The sequence below is a fragment of the Eurosta solidaginis genome, chromosome 1 (assembly GCF_040869045.1).
Source record: "Eurosta solidaginis isolate ZX-2024a chromosome 1, ASM4086904v1, whole genome shotgun sequence".
In the NCBI taxonomy this organism is placed as follows: domain Eukaryota; kingdom Metazoa; phylum Arthropoda; class Insecta; order Diptera; family Tephritidae; genus Eurosta; species Eurosta solidaginis.
In genome coordinates, this window is record NC_090319.1 from 344,934,856 (window position 1) to 344,952,550 (window position 17,695).

Below are 17,695 nucleotides of genomic sequence, written 5' to 3' on the forward strand. Positions count from 1 at the left end.
CATCGTCATTTGTTCGTCGCCATTGTTCCTTCGTCGTCATTTGCTGTCGTTGAAAATCATCGAGCGAAAAAAATAAAAAATTTACGGCATTGATTGCAGTTTTTTCTAATGAAAACAATTTTTATTAAGTAAAAGTTGAAATCTATTGATATAGCTATTATAAAAATATATGCGAAGGTGAATAAAATAAAAAAATTAACAATACACGATCCCTAGAAGTGAATTACAATCACAGTGGGAAGTGTGGCACAGAGCTGAAGAAAGAAAAAATTTGATAAGCGCAGTAGAAGACGAAAAAGAAACAAGGGCCAGAATTAAGTAGCTGCAAGTAAAAAAACTTAAAAACTGAGTTTTTTTCAACAAAATTTGCGAAGTTTAAAATCGAGAACGCAGCAGAAATTATAATAAACAAGAATGTCGGCAATGAATCCAGAATAGTAAGTTGCGTAGGTTTAGTATTACATATTTTATCGTTAAAAACAAAGTAACGCCTTTTGCGACTTCATTTTTTTCACCATAATTTTTTATGATAATTTCGCCTTCCATTATTAGCTCCATTCAGCTATCACATTCATCGTCGTGCCAACATTTGTGCATAGAAGAATAAGTTCGTGGCATTTGGGTGATTGGTTGGTGCTCTCATACTACACCATGAAGGGAGTGTTTACATTTGTTAAAGCTTACGTAGGTTTTATTAAATTTTTGCATTTAAAATTTCTATTAGCTTGCATTAATATTCTCATGGGAAAAGCTCAATGTCCAATACAGTTAGTAGTAATTGATTTACAAATATTCGAATGACATGAAATCTATTCAAGTTATATAGTTTGGAATTGTGGGGCGGATGAGTCACTTGTTAAAGAGAGATCCATACATCTACTCAGTCAGTCTCTCTTGTGCTTATGCTCAACTTTAAGCTCATTAATCATATACTTCCCTAGGAGCATTTGTGTGTACAATTTATTTACTACCTGACACTTTGCTATTTTTTTGGTTATTTCGCATATTTTATAGTTCGCTTTAGATGGTTTTAGCTTCTGCAACTTAATATTCCACTGATTTGATTATTTGTATATCATAAGATCAGGAAAAACTCAAGCTATATATAGGTATGTATCGTCTTTTGTTTAAATACTAGGGAGGTAAACAGTTCAATTAATTCAAATAATTAAAAAATATGTTCCCTAACTTTCGTTGTTTCCCGAAGGTTTTGAAAAGTTTTGCGCAGTTGGCATGACTGTCAACTCAGATGGGTTGAATCGCTCCAGCGCTTAGGATATTTCTACGGGTATGTATGCCTTTGTTGTCGTTGTTTTAGCAGTGCTTCGCCCCTTCCAAGAGACTCGACCGATCACAAATTATCATCAATATCATCTAACGGGAGTCCAAGGAAACTTTCAGTTTCAACAGGGGTAGACATACATTTGTATGTTGGGGTTGATTCTGGATAGGTAAGAGTTTAACCTGTTACAGTACCAGATCGAAGTTGAGCTATAGTAACGCGCGTTTCCTTAGTGTTCTTTTCTGCGAGTTCTGCGTATTTTTCTTTATGAACTGGATTCGCCGGGCAATGCCTGGCATAGAGGTCCGATGCCTGTTTGTGGATATCACTGAGGACCTGTTTGTGCTTTCTTGCTTTTTACGGCTGTGTTCTCAGGTGCGGTATTTCCTCATAATTCTTACGGCCTTTTAAACCAATGGGAGGTGTGACCTCATCAATAAGATGTCTGTCGGTATGCCTAGGTTTCTGGGCATTCAACAGAAACTGTTTGTTCAGCATTTCATTTCTCTCCCTATTGGGAAGTATTGTTGCTGTTGTAGCGATAAGAACACTCCCCGAAGCCTTGGGGAGCGTTATCGATGTTGATGGTCCTTTGTCGGATACAGATTGAGTACGTTCTGGTAACAAGCACCATAGGTACTAGCCCGCTGGGGGGAATGTGAAGTACTCTCGCCTCATTGTGTGAGTGGTGTTCTGGGGACATAAGAAAACAGGCCGTAGCGGTTCTGAGGGCAGAGTTTTGGCAGGCCTGTATTTTCTTCCAGTAAGTAACCATTACGCTTGGCGACCATATCGGGGACGCGTAGAATGCAATCGGCCGACCAATTGCTTTGTAAGAGTAATGTGCCTTTCTTTGTTGTTGTAACAGTGCTTGGCCCCATCCAAGTTATGCCGGCAAGATATTTGAGGATTTTATTTTGGGTGTAAGACAGTCGGTAGCGTAATGCCATCGACGTGGATGTCCAATAAGGAGTCCACGTTGTAAATAAGCTTGTCGATGATTTAAACGGCGACATTGTCAGGTTTCGCAAGACTAAAAAACTGGAAAGATCAGGCAGATAGCCCTTTATTTCTTACAAAACTCATCGATGTGTGGACCTGGGTCTGTGGCCATTATTGTGCAGCCATCTGCTTAGGATACAATAGTGACTCCTGGTGGTGAAGGTAGCTTCGAAATGTAAAAGTGGTACCACTTGTTTAATTCTTCTGGGATTGGATGTTATGTGCCTGAATTGCACCGATGCTTGATTTGCATTTTAACCCTAGGAGGCAGGGGAATCCTTCCAACTCTTGCAGTAACATGCCGTACTTTTTGATTTATTTTTTTATTGCCTGAATTGCACCGATGCTTGATTTGCCTTTTAACACTAGGAGGCAGGGTGAATCCTTCCAACTCTTGCAGTAACATGCCGTGGTTAACCGTATCAAAAGCTTTTGATAGGTCTAGCGCAACGAGTACTGTTCTGTGGTGGGGATTTTGATTTAATCCGTAATTTATCTACGTGTTAATAGCGTTTAGCGCAGTTGTTGTTGTAGCAATGCTCGCCCCACCTAATAGCCGCGACCGATCACAAATTGTCATCAATATCCTCTAACAGGAGTCCAAAGAAACTTGCCGTTTCAACAGGGGTGGACCATAAGGAAAGGGGTGTTAGAGGCGTTGGTTCCACATGACAATTAAAGAGATGGTTGGTGTCATGTGGGGACACATTGCAAGCGGGGCATACATTTTGTATGTCGGGGTTGATTCTGGATAGGTAAGAGTTTAACCTGTTACAGTATCCAGCACGAAGTTGAGCAAGAGTGACACGCGTTTCCCCTGGGGAGTATGCGTTCCTCTTCCGCGAGTTCTGGATATTTTTCTTCAAGTACTGGATTCACCGGGCAATTTCCGACATAAAGGTCCGACGCCTGTCTATGGAGATCACCAAGGACCTGCTTGTGTTTTTCGCTTCATACGGCTGGGTTCTCAGGTGCCGTATTTCCTCAAAATGCTTACGGAGATGACTCCTTAGGCCCCTAGGCGGTGCTGGTTCGTCAATCAGATGTCTGTTGGGATGCCCAGGTTTCTGGGTATTCAACAGAAACTGGTCAGCATCTCATTTCTCTCCCTGATGGGGAGTATTCTCGTCTCATTATGCAGATGGTGTTCTGGGGACATAAGAAGACAGCCCGTGGCGATTCTGGGAGCAGTATTTTGGCAGGCCTGTAGTTTCTTTCAGTGGGTAGTTTTTAGGCTTGGCGACCGTATGGGTGACGCGTAGCACGTAATCGGCTGGCTAATTGCTGTGTATGTGGTCATGAGCGTTTCTTTATCTTTTCCCCAGGTACTGCCAGCAAGGGATTTGAGGATTTTATTACGGCTCTGAATTCTCGGAACAATTGCGGTTGCGTGCGCACCAAAATGTAGATCCTGATCAAACGTCACACCCAAGATTTTGGGGTGTAGGACAGTCGGTAGCGTAGTGCCATCGACGTGGATGTTCAATATGGTCGACATTTGGGGCGTCCATGTTGTAAATAAGGTCGCGGAAGATTTAGTCGGAGATCAGGGAGATAGCCGTTTATTTTATTGCATAGCTCATCGATCTCTGGGCTTGGGCCTGTGGCCATTATTGTGCAGTCATCGGCGTAGGAACCGATTGTGACTCCTTCCGGTATATGTAGAAATTAAACAAAAGTGGGGATAGGACACCACCCTGTGGCACCCCTTGTTTAATTCTCCTTGGTTTTGATGTTTCGTTTCTGAATTGCACCGATGCCTGCCGACCACCCAGATAATTTGCGGTCCACCTTTTAAGATATGGGGGAAGGGTAGACCCTTCCAGGTCTTGCAGTAATGAGCCATGGTTGACCGTATCAAAGGCTTTTGATAGGTCTAGCGCTACGAGTACTGTTCTATAGAGGGGGTATTGATTCAAACCGCAATTTATCTGGGTGCTAATGACATTTAGCGCGGAGGTAGTGCTATGGAGTTTTCTGAAGCCATGCTGATGAGGGGCTAGCTGCAAATGTGCTTGGAAATAAGGGAGCAAAAGTGCTTCAAGCGTCTTTGCCATTGGCGATAGGAGAGATATCGGACGATATGACTCACCTACGTTAGCTGGTTTCCCAGGCTTTAGTAGCGGGACCACCTTGGCCATTTTCCATTTCTCGGGTATGGCAAAGGTGGAGAGAGACAGGTTGAAGACATGCGCTAAATATTTGAAACCCTCTTTCCCTAGGTTTTTAAGCATCGGCATGGCTATGCCGTCTGGGCCCACTGCTTTGGATGGTTTAGCGCGACCAATGGCGTCCTCAACCTCTCTAGCGGTGATGGTGATTGGTGACACACTGAATTTGTGTTTATGTGCGTGTCTATTGGCTCTCCGTCTATCTTTGTCGACCGTAGGATGCATTATATATTGTCGGCAGAAAGCGCTCGCGCATTTTTTCGCATCCGACAGCACCTTATAGCCAAAGGCGATGGAAACTTTGTCTTTGTGCTTAGTCGGATTCGATAGGGACTTTACGGTGGACCAAAGTTTACCTACACCGGTAGAGAGGTTACAACCTCTTAGGTGCTCTTCCCATTTCGCCCGCTTGTGTTCGTCCACAAGCAATCTGATGCATTGGTTTATATCCCTTATTTGGGGGTCGCCTGGATCAAGCTGTCTTATAAGGTCGCGTTCCCTCGCTAAGCTCGCAAATTTGCAGTGAAATAGGGAAGCAGAATTGCTTCAAGTGTATTGGCTACTGGCCATAAGAGAGACATCGGACCATAAGATTCTCCGATGTTAGGTGGTTTCCCACGCTTTAAAAGCTGAACCAACCTGGCCATTTTCAATTTTTCGGGGATGACGAAGGTGGGAGGGACAGGTTGAAGACATGCACTGGATAACGAAATCCTTTTCCAAGTTTTTTAAGCATCGGCATGGCTATGCCGTCTGGGCCTACTGCTTTATATGGTTTAGCATGAGTGTGGGTATCTTCAACCACTTTGGCGTTGATGGTAATTGGGAACGAGCTGTGTTTATGCTTGTGTGCGCATCTGTTGGCCGGCCGTCCGGCTTTGTCAACCGTAGAATGCGTTACATATTGTCGGCAGAAAGCGCTAACGCATTTTATCGCATCCGACAGCACTTGGTCGCCAAAGGCCATGGAAATTTTGTCATTGTGCTAGGGGCTTTACGGTGGACCATAGCTTATCTACACCGGCAGAGAGGTAACAATTCTTTAAGTGCTATTCCCATTTCGGCCGCTTGTTGGTTGGTTTATATCCCTTATTTAGGGGTTGTGCTGTCTTATAAGGTCACGTTCTTTCGCCCGAGTTGCGGCCTCCGCTGCAAAATGTGGCCGGATTTCCGGAATTCAACCGGCGGGAATAATATTAGCCGAGGCTTATTCGATAACCTTGCGGAAAGCACGTTCCCCTTGGCGACCATCAATCGGGATATGGAGGGCAGCAAAACGATTGTCAGTAAACTTTTTTTAATATTCCTACTTTCCTTTCTTAAAATTGATGAAAGTGCGTTTTTCAATAGTGATGAAGTTGGCAGATCGCTTGAGAGAAAGGATTATGGGTAGGTGGTCGGATGCCAATGTTACCATCGGCTGCCTGTTGACGCAGTTTACGAGTCCTGCGCACACGATTGATATATCTGGCGAACTGTGACACTTATTAATATTTTCACAGTCTTTTATCGCATTTGGTAATTCATTGTACATTTTATAACACATATATTCTAAAGTCTTCTTCGCGAACTCCGTTCTTACTCTAGGCAGTCTTATATTTCCGCTGCTTCTAGTTCCATTGTTATGTATTTCATGATTAAAATGTATTCTCCCGTTCAGATAATTCGTTGTTATTCCTAATTTCATATGATGTATAAATTTCAATGTAAAATATTATATCGACTGTTTTACGCTGAGTCAGTTTAACATATTTAGCATTGTAGTTTTTGGTGTTCTAAGCGAACATTTTAAAATTAATCGCATTGCCTTGTTTTGTTGTATCTGCAGTTTTTTTATTTGTGCGTCATTTGCTAATAGCAGAATTGTTGGACAATAAATAAAGTGCGGTTCAATAATTGATCGATACACTAATATTTTGTGTCGTTGACTAATATATTTACAAGTTCTGTACATAAAACCAATTTTTTTTGCAATTTTCTTTTCTAAATAACTTATGTGATCTCCAAATCTAAGGCTTTTGTCGATCAAGACTCCTAGGTATTTGATCTTGCCTACTTGCTGAATTTCAACGATTCTTATCTTCAGAGTAATATTGCTTAAGTTATTGACACCCATAATGCTTTCATTTTTGCAAAATATCATACATTTGGTTTTATCCACATTCACTTTCAACTTTCTATGGCATAGCCATTTGTAAAGGGAGTCTAAGTCTTCTTGCATTTTCGATACCGCAAAGCCCGCATTTCTTTCACTGATGGTTATCAATGCATCATCCGCAAATAGTCGAATATTGCAGTTTTTCAAGCATTCTTTAATATCGTTAATATATATTGTAAACAATAGCGGTGCTAATACTGAACCTTGTAGCCGAATATTTACATCAGCAACCGGTGAAACTGCACTTCCAATTATCGTCTTTTGCTTTCTATTACTCAAATAGCTTCTGAACCATTCCAAGGCTTTTCCTCTTATCCCATTAATAAACATAACATTCAGCAGTTCCTCTCTATCCACAGTTTCAAAAGCACGTTTTAAGTCTAAAAAGACTGAGATCACAACTTTCTTGTCAGTTACATATATCCTCTTTCCATTCCGCAATAACCATATTCAGTGCTGTTTCACACGATTGGCTCTTCCTAAACCCAGGTATAAAAATTTTGGTAATTATATTAGATATGCCACTAATTGATTTTTAACCACCGTTTCCATAATTTTTTCATCTGCGGATAGCGTATTAATTGGGCGCAGTACCTCCGGCCTTACTGTATTTTTGACTTTTTCCACAGGTACTATAGTTGATACTTTCCAGCAATTTGGAACATTGCTACTGTTTATTGATTCGTTTATTATATCTTTGTAGAAGTGAGCAATGTAAATCATGTCATCTTTAAATACCCCCTCCGACAAAAGCTTTTTTCCAACATATTTGTTTCTAAAAGATTTAGTAATCCCCATATATATAAGTTTCAATTGCATTATTTACACTTATTTCTGCCGCATTCGGGATTATTTCAATGCTATTATTAATTTCAGCTATGCTCTGTACAAAAAATGTATTTAGGGCATTGGTTATATCGTATTCCTTCTCAAGGCATTCACCGTTAATTACTATTTTGCTAACGACCTTTTTGTCATCGGTGAGCTCAGCAAGATCTTTTAAAGACTTCCACATTCACTTCATGTCTCCTTCACTATCGAGCACTTTATCTTCCATGCATTTCTACTTTTTATACATAACAGTTTTTTTTATATATTTTTTTAACGCCATTATAATCCTCCCAGTTCCCAGTATTTCTAGCAGTATTATAGGATTCAAGTTTTCTTTTGTGCAGTTCCTTTAGCTCACGGTCATACCTCTTATTCCTCAGTTGTATTTGGATCCTCTTCTCATACGTCAGTGCTTGCATAGCTCCAGTTAAAATATTGTTCAGGATCTCAGTTCTACTTTCTACTCCTACACGAGACACTGGTGGTAAATGGGGTTTACACTCACATGACAGCGATTATTTGGATGAGTCGTTCCATAGTTATATGGCCGGACTTTTATTTGCCCTTAAAAATAGAAGTCCTTATTTGGGTCCCTGGAATATAGTCGTTAGCCTGATATACACCAAGTTCGCTCCGGAACTGGAACTAGCACCTGGTACCAGCACGACTATATCCAGAAAGATTTGATGTGACCACATTGAGCCATCTTGGTCAGCCCACCAGCTACACCCATGCCTGTAGATGACTATGGTAATATAGGCACTCCTCGAAGGTTTTGGAAAGTGCTATCGATGTTGATGGTCCTGTGCCGGATATATGTCCGTTCCGGTTACAAGCACCATTAAGGATCATCTCGAAAGGCACCTGGCCATCCCAAAAGAAACCCCATTGAAGGAGCTCCACCTCGCAGGGACTTAAGAAGTAATCTCCGAAAGAATTATGACGAAATACGGCACCGAAGAATTCAGCCGTACGTAGAATAAAACATAAAGAGGTCCCTAGTGCTATTCACAAACAGGCGTTGGACCTCTATGCCAGGAATTGCGCGGCGAACCCCGTTCTTAAAGTAAAATACCTTGAACTCGCGTAGAGGAAAGCAACCTCCCCAGGGAGACGCGCGTCACACTTGCTCAACTTTAGTCTAGATACTGTATGAGTCTTAACTCCCTGTCTATCCAGACTCAACCCCGACATAAATAATGTCGCTTTCCAAGGCCGTCGGTTCTATGAACCGGAGCGACTCGGGATATTTCCCGACCAAGGACTGCCATTTCAGTGTAACCTCATTTAATTTGTTGCGTCCCTCCCACAAATTGTCATCCTCCCAGCAGCTCCTTGCAGCGGGACTGCTCCATATTCTCTTGCTCCGGGAAGGTATCGAACCCAATCCGGGTCCGTCTCCTGACCCCGTTGCTGAGAAGTGGTTTTGCTGCATTTGCCGGAAAAGAATCTTTTTAGGACGATCATACTCTTGTCAGTGTGTCTCGTGTAAGGGATGGTTGCATCGGACTGTTTGTTCTGGGCTAGATCCCAAAACCAGACATCCACGTAACTTCTATAAATCTTTTGTGGCTCCTTGCTGTTCATGCATCGATGAGCTTTGCAACAGAATAAACGGCTACCTCCCTGATTCCTCCAGTTTTTCGCCTCGCGAAATCTGGCATTATCACCGACTAAATCCTCCGTGACCTTATTTTCAACATGGACGTCACAAATGTCGACCATTTTGAACATCCACGTCGATGGCACTACGCTACCGACTGTCCTACACCCCACACATCTTGGGTCTGACGTTTGATCAGGATCTACATTTTGGTGAGCACGCAGCCGCAATTGTTCCGAAAATCCAGAGCCCTAATAAAATCCTCAAATCCCTTGCTGGCAGTACTTGGGGAAAAGACAAAGAAACGCTCATTACCACATACAAAGTAATTGGCCAGCCGATTGCATGCTACGCGTCCCCTATATGGGCGCCAAGCCTAAAAATTACCCACTGGAAGAAGCTACAGGCCTGCCAAAACACTGCTCCCAGAATCGCCACGGGTTGTCTTCTTATGTCCCCAGAACACCATCTACATAATGAAGCGAGAATACTCCCCATCAGGGAGAGAAATGAGATGCTATCCAAACAGTTCCTGTTGAATACCCAGAAGCCTAGGCATCTCAAAAGACATCTGATTGATGAGCCAACACCGTCTAGTGACTTAAGGAGTCATCTCCGTAAGCATTTTGAGGAAATACGGCACCTGAGAACTCAGCCGTATGAAGCAAAAAAACACAAGCAGGTCCTTGGTGAACTTACAAACAGACGTCAGACCTTTATTCCAGGAATTGCCCGGTGAATCCAGTACTCAAAGAACAGTACCCAAAACTTGCGGAAGAGGAATGCATACTCCCCAGGGAAACGCGAGTCACTCTAGATCAACTTCGTTCTGGATACTGTAACAGGTTAAACTCATACCTATCCAGAATCAACCCCGACATACAAAATGTATGCCCCGCTTGCAATGTGTCCCCACATGACACCAACCATCTTTTCAATTGCAATTTGGAACCAACGCCTCTAACACCCCTTTCATTATGGTCCACCCCTGTTGAATCTGCCGGTTTCCTCAGATTTCCGTTAGAGAATATTCATGAAAATTTGTGAGTGGTCGCATCTATTGAGTGAGGCGAAGCACTGCTACAACAACAACAGCAAGGGGATTTAAACCGTTTTTTACTTGGTCTTTCCAACGGAGTGGGGCCGCCCTCTTGCTCTGCTTCCATAGGAGGGTTCCGATAAAAATTCTTTCTTAGCCGGAGCATCATCTTTTATTGGCATAATATAGCCTAGCCAGCGCAGCCATTGTGTTTTAATCCGCTTGACTATGTTGATGTCTGCGGTAAGCTCGTACAGATTATTTATTTATTTATTTATTTATTATTACGGTCTTTAAGACCTAGTTTAGGTTAAAATAAGAAATTAAACATAAATACTCATGTCACATTTAGTGACGTACAATATAAAAAAATTTTTCTTTGAACTTACTAATATTTTCACAGTCTTTCAAATCAGAAGGTAACTCATTATACATTTTATACCCTAAATATTCAAGAGACCTTTTTGCGAACTCAGTTCTTATTCTAGGCAGTCTTATATTATTGCAATTTCTTGTTCCATAATTGTGGATTTCATGATTATAATGTATTTTACTACTCAGGTAATTCGGTAACATTCCTAACCTAAGTTGGTGTATAAATTTCAATGTGAAATAACTAACTGACTGTTTAATACTAAGCCAGTTTAATCTATTGAGCATTACAATTTTTGGCGTTCTTGGAGGACATTTTAAAATAAATCGCATTGCCTTGTTTTGCTGTATTTGAAGTTTCTTAATATATATATCATTACTTAATAGCAGAATAGTAGGACAATAAATAAAGTGTGGTTCAATAATTGAACGATATACCAATATTTTATGACTTTGACTGATATGTTTACATGTTCTATACATGAAGCCTATTTTCTGTGCAATTTTCTTTTCCAGATAAGTTACATGCTCTCCAAAATTTAGATTATCATCAATCAAAACTCCTAAATACTTAATTTTGTCTACTCTTTGGATTTCCATGTTTTTTACCTTCAGCGTAATATTATTTAAACTATTGTTACTTATGATATTGGTGTTTTTACAAAATATCATGAACTTAGTTTTTTCGACATTTAATTTCAGTTTTCTAAGGCATAACCATTTGTATAGCGATTCCAGGTCTTCTTGTACTTTCAGCATGGCACATTCTGCATATTTTTCACTTATGATAAGCAATGCATCATCCGCAAATAGACGTATTTTACAGTATTTTAAGCATCTTTTGATATCATTGATATACAATGTAAACAATATTGGCGCCAAGACCGAGCCTTGTGGTAAACCAATGTTAACATCCACCACTGATGAAACCTCCTTTCCAATTATCGTTCTCTGTTTTCTGTCACCCAAATAACTCCGGAACCATTCCAAAGCCTTTCCTCTTATACCAATTTTAAACATAACGTCCAATAGCTCAGATCTATCGACAGTTTCCAAAGCCCGTTTTAAATCCAAGAAGACAGACACCGTAAATTTTTTGTCCGCCATGTCTTCTTTCCAATCTGCAATTACCATATTCAACGCTGTTTCACAAGAATGGCTCTTCCTGAATCCCGATTGTTCTGGGATAATCACATTGTGCTTCTCTAAGTATGCCACAAGTTGATCCTTCACCACTGTCTCCATAATTTTTTCATCTGTAGGTAACGTGTTAATTGGACGTAGTTCCTCAGGTTTCATTGTATTTTTTACTTTTTCAACAGGTATTATTGTTGAAATTTTCCAGTAACTAGGTACAATACCGCTGTTTCAGGATTCGTTAATTATGTCTTTGTAGAAATTAGCAGTATATGTCATGGCATCTTTAACGACACCCTCCGATAAAAGCTTGTCGCCGCCATATTTGTTTTTAAGTGATTTTGTGATAATAATAATATCGTCCACTACAATGTCAGTAAATTTAAATGTTTCAAATGGATTACTATGATTTGCGCTTATTTCATCCCCATTTACAATTTCTTCGATGCTATCATTAATTTCCACAATACTTTGTATAAAAAAGTTATTTAGGGCATTAGCTATATCATATTCATTTTCCAGGCATTCACCGTTAATTACAATTTTAGTGATATGTTTTTTAACATCATTAAGCTCGACGAGGTCTTTTAGACACTTCCACATACGTTTCATATCGCCATTGTTATGATTTACTCTATCTTCCATGTATTTCTTTTTTTTATAAATTATGGTTCTTTTATATATTTTCTTAATGACGTTATATTCGTCCCAAAATCCAGTATTTCGAGCAGTTTTATAAGATTCTATTTTTCTTTTATGCAGGTTTGTTAATTCTCGGTCGTACCACTTATTTCTTATCTGTATTTGGGTCCTCTTTATATAAGTCAGTGCTTGCATAGCCACAGTTACAACTTCGTTTAGGGCTTTAGTTTTAGTTTCTACTCCGGAAATTGACATAAAGCTGAAATCGCATGTTCGTAGCAAAGTTAAAAGATTTTCAGCACTATAGTACTCCCAACATGTAACAGTAGCATACCTTCTCATTTTACAAAGCTTTGTTGTTGGCACTTCGAAGTGGATTGTCTCATGGTCAGAAATGCGATGTTCACCTATATTTACTGCTTTAACTTTATCATTGTTACTGAATAGCAAATCAATTCTTGTAGACGAGTACTCTGTTATCCTTGTGTCGAAGTTTATCCTTTGTATCATTGCCATTTGTGCAAATAAACTTGTTAGCTGGTTTGAGTATGTTGACGATACATTTACATTGATATTAAAATCACCAAATATTAAATTATTATCCGCCTCCTTGAGATGTTCAGTGATGATTTCATTTAGATAAGTAATAAAGGTGGAGTCACTGCTACTTGGTGAGTGATATAGTACACCGATTTTCCATTTTAACGCGCATTTGTTTATTTTTACAATAATGCACCACACATTCATGTTGATAGCTTTATTACAAACTATGCTAAATTGTATATTTTCATTCACATACATGACAACACCGCCAGTGTGCCTACTTTGAGAGTCGCAACGAATGCATTTGTATGTCGGAATACTAAGTTCAGAATCCAAGATATGTTCTGTTGTACACGTTTCCGTACATAACACAATACTTGGTCTTCTTATTTCAATAAGACGTTCCAGCTCGATTTTATTCGCTATGATACTACTAATATTAAGATAAATGCATTCCAAGTTGTATATATTGCTATCTCGATTTAAATAATATTTTGACTTTTGCGCTGCTGTAAGGATTGTCTTTGGTTGCTAATAAACAACTTTCCTTTTCCTTGCATCTAGCTTTTGTTGGTATACGGGACAAGTTCTATCCAGAGTATCATGGTTTTCGTCAAGTCCTAGATTCAGCTCCTTGTTTGCTCGTATGCAGTTAATGCACTTGTTTACTGCATCCTTTATGCATTGGTATGTTTATGCTCACCCAAGCATTTTGTGCATACTTCCTTTTCCTTGCAGTCAGCCGCTTTGTGATTGAAGCATTTGCATTTAAAACAACACAATACCTGCACTGCATCATATACTCGGCAACGTTCCCAACCTACATTAAGCCTCTCTCCAGCTAGTACATTTATGAACGCTTCAACATTCATTTCTATCACAGCATTATAATAGTTTTTCGCGTTCTTTTTAACTTCATATTGCTTAACAATTTTGATGTCCGTTTCACTTAAACAAATGTTTTGTCGTTTAATTCTTTGCACCAGTTCCTCGTCGCTATATTTAAAATTTATACCAGTCACCATGACTGCTGGTTTCACTTTTTTGGGAATCTTAACCTCATAGTTATTTCCCAGATTGTTCTCAATGGCATTTTTTATTTTGTCACGCTCATGGTCATTTTCGCTTTCAACAATAACAACTCCGCTTTGCCTTGCTACTATATTAGTTATTTGCAGCCCTTTAGGATCAACTTTCGAGTTTAGGTCAGTTTTGGTTATTTCTATATTTTGCTTTTTATTCGGCTTGACAATTAGGGGATGATTCTTTCTAATGTCTGGTAACACTTCTTTTTTTTGTCCATCATTTTTTGTTATCGCTGCGTATGACACTTTGGCTTCAACACTATTAACATTTTTCTTTATTTCATTGCACATTTTTTTATTCTCTTTACTTATTTCTTCAATCATTTTCTTATTGTCATCCTTGTTTGTTTTCAACTCATCACAGACCTGCTCGCTGCTTCGCTTGAAGCCTTCAGCAATTTCCCGTATTTTGTTTACTTCTACAACACTCTTTTCGCATGATTCTTGCGCTTTTTGCATTGCCTTAATTCTGTCGCTAAATGCAACTTCCACTGCTTTTAAAACTTGCTTTATCATCATCAACTCTTCTTCGGCACTCAAAATCGCGTAGAGGTCATTACCAGAGCCGCGTCATCTGATGTTTTTATGATCCATACTTGTGCACCAAAACAAGTGGCTGGTAGATCATGTTCAATTTCATCATCGTCGTATTATCACATCGTCATCACTACTATCCTTCTCACTCGTCTTAATCTATCTTAATATTATTCTAATAAAATATATTTTTATAATTTATAGTGATTACTTATTCAAGCTCCTGCTTATTGGTGACTCTGGCGTAGGAAAATCGTGCCTTCTGCTGCGATTTGCCGATGATACATATACAGAGAGCTACATTAGCACAATCGGTGTGGATTTTGTAAGAAATCGATTGTTTATAATAATGAAATAAGTTTTTTATTAACGAGGCTTGATTTTATTGCAGAAAATTAGAACCATTGAATTGGATGGCAAGACCATTAAGTTGCAAATTGTGAGTACGAAAATAGTTATATGTACTTATGGCTACAATATACAAACAAAATGTCATTTAATTATTTTTATCATTTAACAGTGGGATACTGCTGGCCAGGAACGTTTCCGTACAATCACATCATCGTATTATCGTGGTGCCCATGGTATTATTGTAGTTTATGATTGCACAGACCAGGAGACTTTTAATAATGTTAAGCAATGGTTGGAGGAAATTGAACGATATGCTTGTGAAAATGTGAATAAGTTGTTAGTAGGCAACAAATGTGATTTGACAACTAAAAAAGTCGTCGATACAACTACAGCTGCGGTTCGTTTATTCACTATCTATAGTTATGCATTAAATTATTAATGTAAATTGTTTATTCACTCTCCCTCTCTAGGAATATGCAAACCAATTAGGCATTCCATTCCTTGAAACATCAGCAAAAAATGCCACGAATGTTGAACAAGCTTTCCTGACGATGGCTGCCGAGATAAAGAATCGTGTTGGGCCGCCTTCAAGCGCTACTGAAAATGCCAGCAAAGTTAAAATCGATCAAGGACGGCCAGTGGAAAATACAAAATCCGGTTGCTGTTGAATAACTCCGATTTTTAAACAATATATACACATTATTTTATTATACTAAAATAAAATTAATAAAACAACAATAAGAAATCACAACAAACGCAGCGATGTTATAAAGTAACAAATTATTATGCTGCTAAGCTAAGACATTTGTAATGATGATGATGATAAACTAAACGATGGTAAGAACGTTAATGAACCCCGATCGTGAGATAAAATCGTAATATAACTTAGGATATTTACACAACCACAAAAGGAAGCATAAAAGTTAAACAAAAAAATAAGAAACCCTCCTTTTTTAAAGTACGTACCAAGATGGAGAAAAATTAATGTTATGACAGCAAACCTAAAACAAAACGAAAAAAAAACTACAAACTACGTGGAAAACCCCTTTTAAATAAGAAATGAGTGCATAAAACTAATGCTTGAATGAAGCCGTATTGTAAGCCTAAAACAAATGCATGTAAAACTAAGAAATACGAAAAACAAACACGAATGTAGAAACGATGTTGGGCCGTATCGTATAGTAATGGAGATATATGCGATGTTTCGTTGTTTCGTGTCTTTTTAGGGCTCCTGAAAATTTCTCTATCATTTTATAATTACACAGATTATCATCTAATAAAAAATCCATAGTATATTAAAAATTTTGTGTTTATTAAACAATTTATTAAACAATTTAGTGGTGTAGCTGGTTAATCACGCAACTGAATTGGAAACAGAAAATATTAGTTACATTGCTATATCAAAACTTAATAATAAAAAAGTACATACGAAATACGCAATTTAAATAAAAAAAATAGTGAAATCAATTGTGTTTTTATTACTATTACCTTTATGTTAAGTCCCTTTCATGTTTGTTCTCTCATTTCCATACGAATTTTTGACCCACGGAAGTCTTTTTCGGTAACTTCCCGTTGAGCTAGACACTTGATACTTAGAACATTGTTCAGATCTGGGAGACATTACAATGCAAGTGAAAAAGAATATCCGGTAAGTGGCGCACGGATCGAGATATACAGAAAATTTATTTTAAAATGGAAATTTTGCGATCGACTTTTAACTAACTTCTCGGTGATCCAGAGACTTGAAACTTAGCACATAGTTTGCGAGTCGATGGCACTGCAATTCGTGGAAAACAAAATGCCGCTAGGTGGCAGACGAATCGAGATAAACGAAAATCCCTTAAAAAACGAAGGAAATCTTGCGATCGACTTTTAACTAATTTCCCGGTAAGCTAGAGACTTGAAGCTTGGGCCGTGAGTCAGAACCCGGTGGCAATGCAACATTTGACCAAAAAAATTTCGCTAGGTGGCGCATGGATCGAGATTGAGAAAACTAGTCCTAGAAAACTAGGACTAGGGAATCTTCCAATCGATTTTTAACTACCTGGATATCTAGAGACTTGAAACCTGAAATATAGTTTAACACTCGGTGACAGTGCAATGTTTGATCAAAAAATTGGAGTTACGTAACACACAAGTCGAACTATTTAGAAGATTGAGCCATACTTTCATGGCTAGCCTCATGAGTGTTGCAGGCGTTGTAGAATTCCACCTCGTTGAAGGTCCAACTCAACGCACGTCCTTGCATACTTTTATGCGTACGCGACTTTCACCACGGTTCTTTTAGACTCAGGCGTATGTGAATTTCACCATGATTTTCAGCTTTGCAAATTAAGTAGCTGACAGACGAGGTGGAACTCTCTTGTTATGATGCGAGGTGGAATTCTGTTGTCTTCGCCAGTGTTGTCAGCGAAAATTCTACTAATTCTATTAAATCTTGCTATTTTGAAACAAATAAATAAAGATACGAAATTTTAGTTAGGAATTACTTAAATTACTCATAAAAGTTGCAATTGCCTTTTTGTAGGCAGTACTAAAAAATTTGAAAATAAAATGATGATAAAACAATTTTATATAAATGGACCAAAAAATAGAAGGCAATTTTGCCTTTAATACAGACATAGTCTTGTTGAATTTTGACTAAAAAACTTTAACAATAGCTCTTGTAAAAGAATTTTGGGATTTATAACTAACACAAAGGGTTGCCTGCAATGCTGAGTCTTCTATATCTAGTAGTGTTACATCTGGTGTGCCCCAAGGATCTGTTCTTGGTCCCCTTTTGTTTAGGATTTTTGTCAATGATGTATGTATGTATTTTCTGTATGTCAGTACGTCAAAGGTCATGCTTACGCAGATGATATTCAACTGTATTTGTCCAGTCGCGTTGGTCTTGTTGAGGATTTGTGTTTTAAAACTAACAGTGATCTCTTGGCAATTTCCCAATG

General features: G+C 38.9%; 1 protein-coding gene across 1 annotated transcript; it reads left to right on the forward strand.

Annotated features, from left to right (window-relative positions):
- On the forward strand, nucleotides 1–16,052 carry Rab1 (RAS oncogene family member Rab1). The gene is made up of 5 exons (XM_067762486.1): nucleotides 1–437; nucleotides 14,604–14,724; nucleotides 14,791–14,838; nucleotides 14,920–15,147; nucleotides 15,221–16,052. The coding sequence occupies exons 1-5, from the start codon at nucleotides 415–417 to the stop codon at nucleotides 15,416–15,418; spliced, it is 618 nt and encodes a 205-aa protein (XP_067618587.1). The 5' UTR covers nucleotides 1–414; the 3' UTR covers nucleotides 15,419–16,052.
- The last annotated feature ends 1,643 nt before the right edge of the window (nucleotides 16,053–17,695 follow it).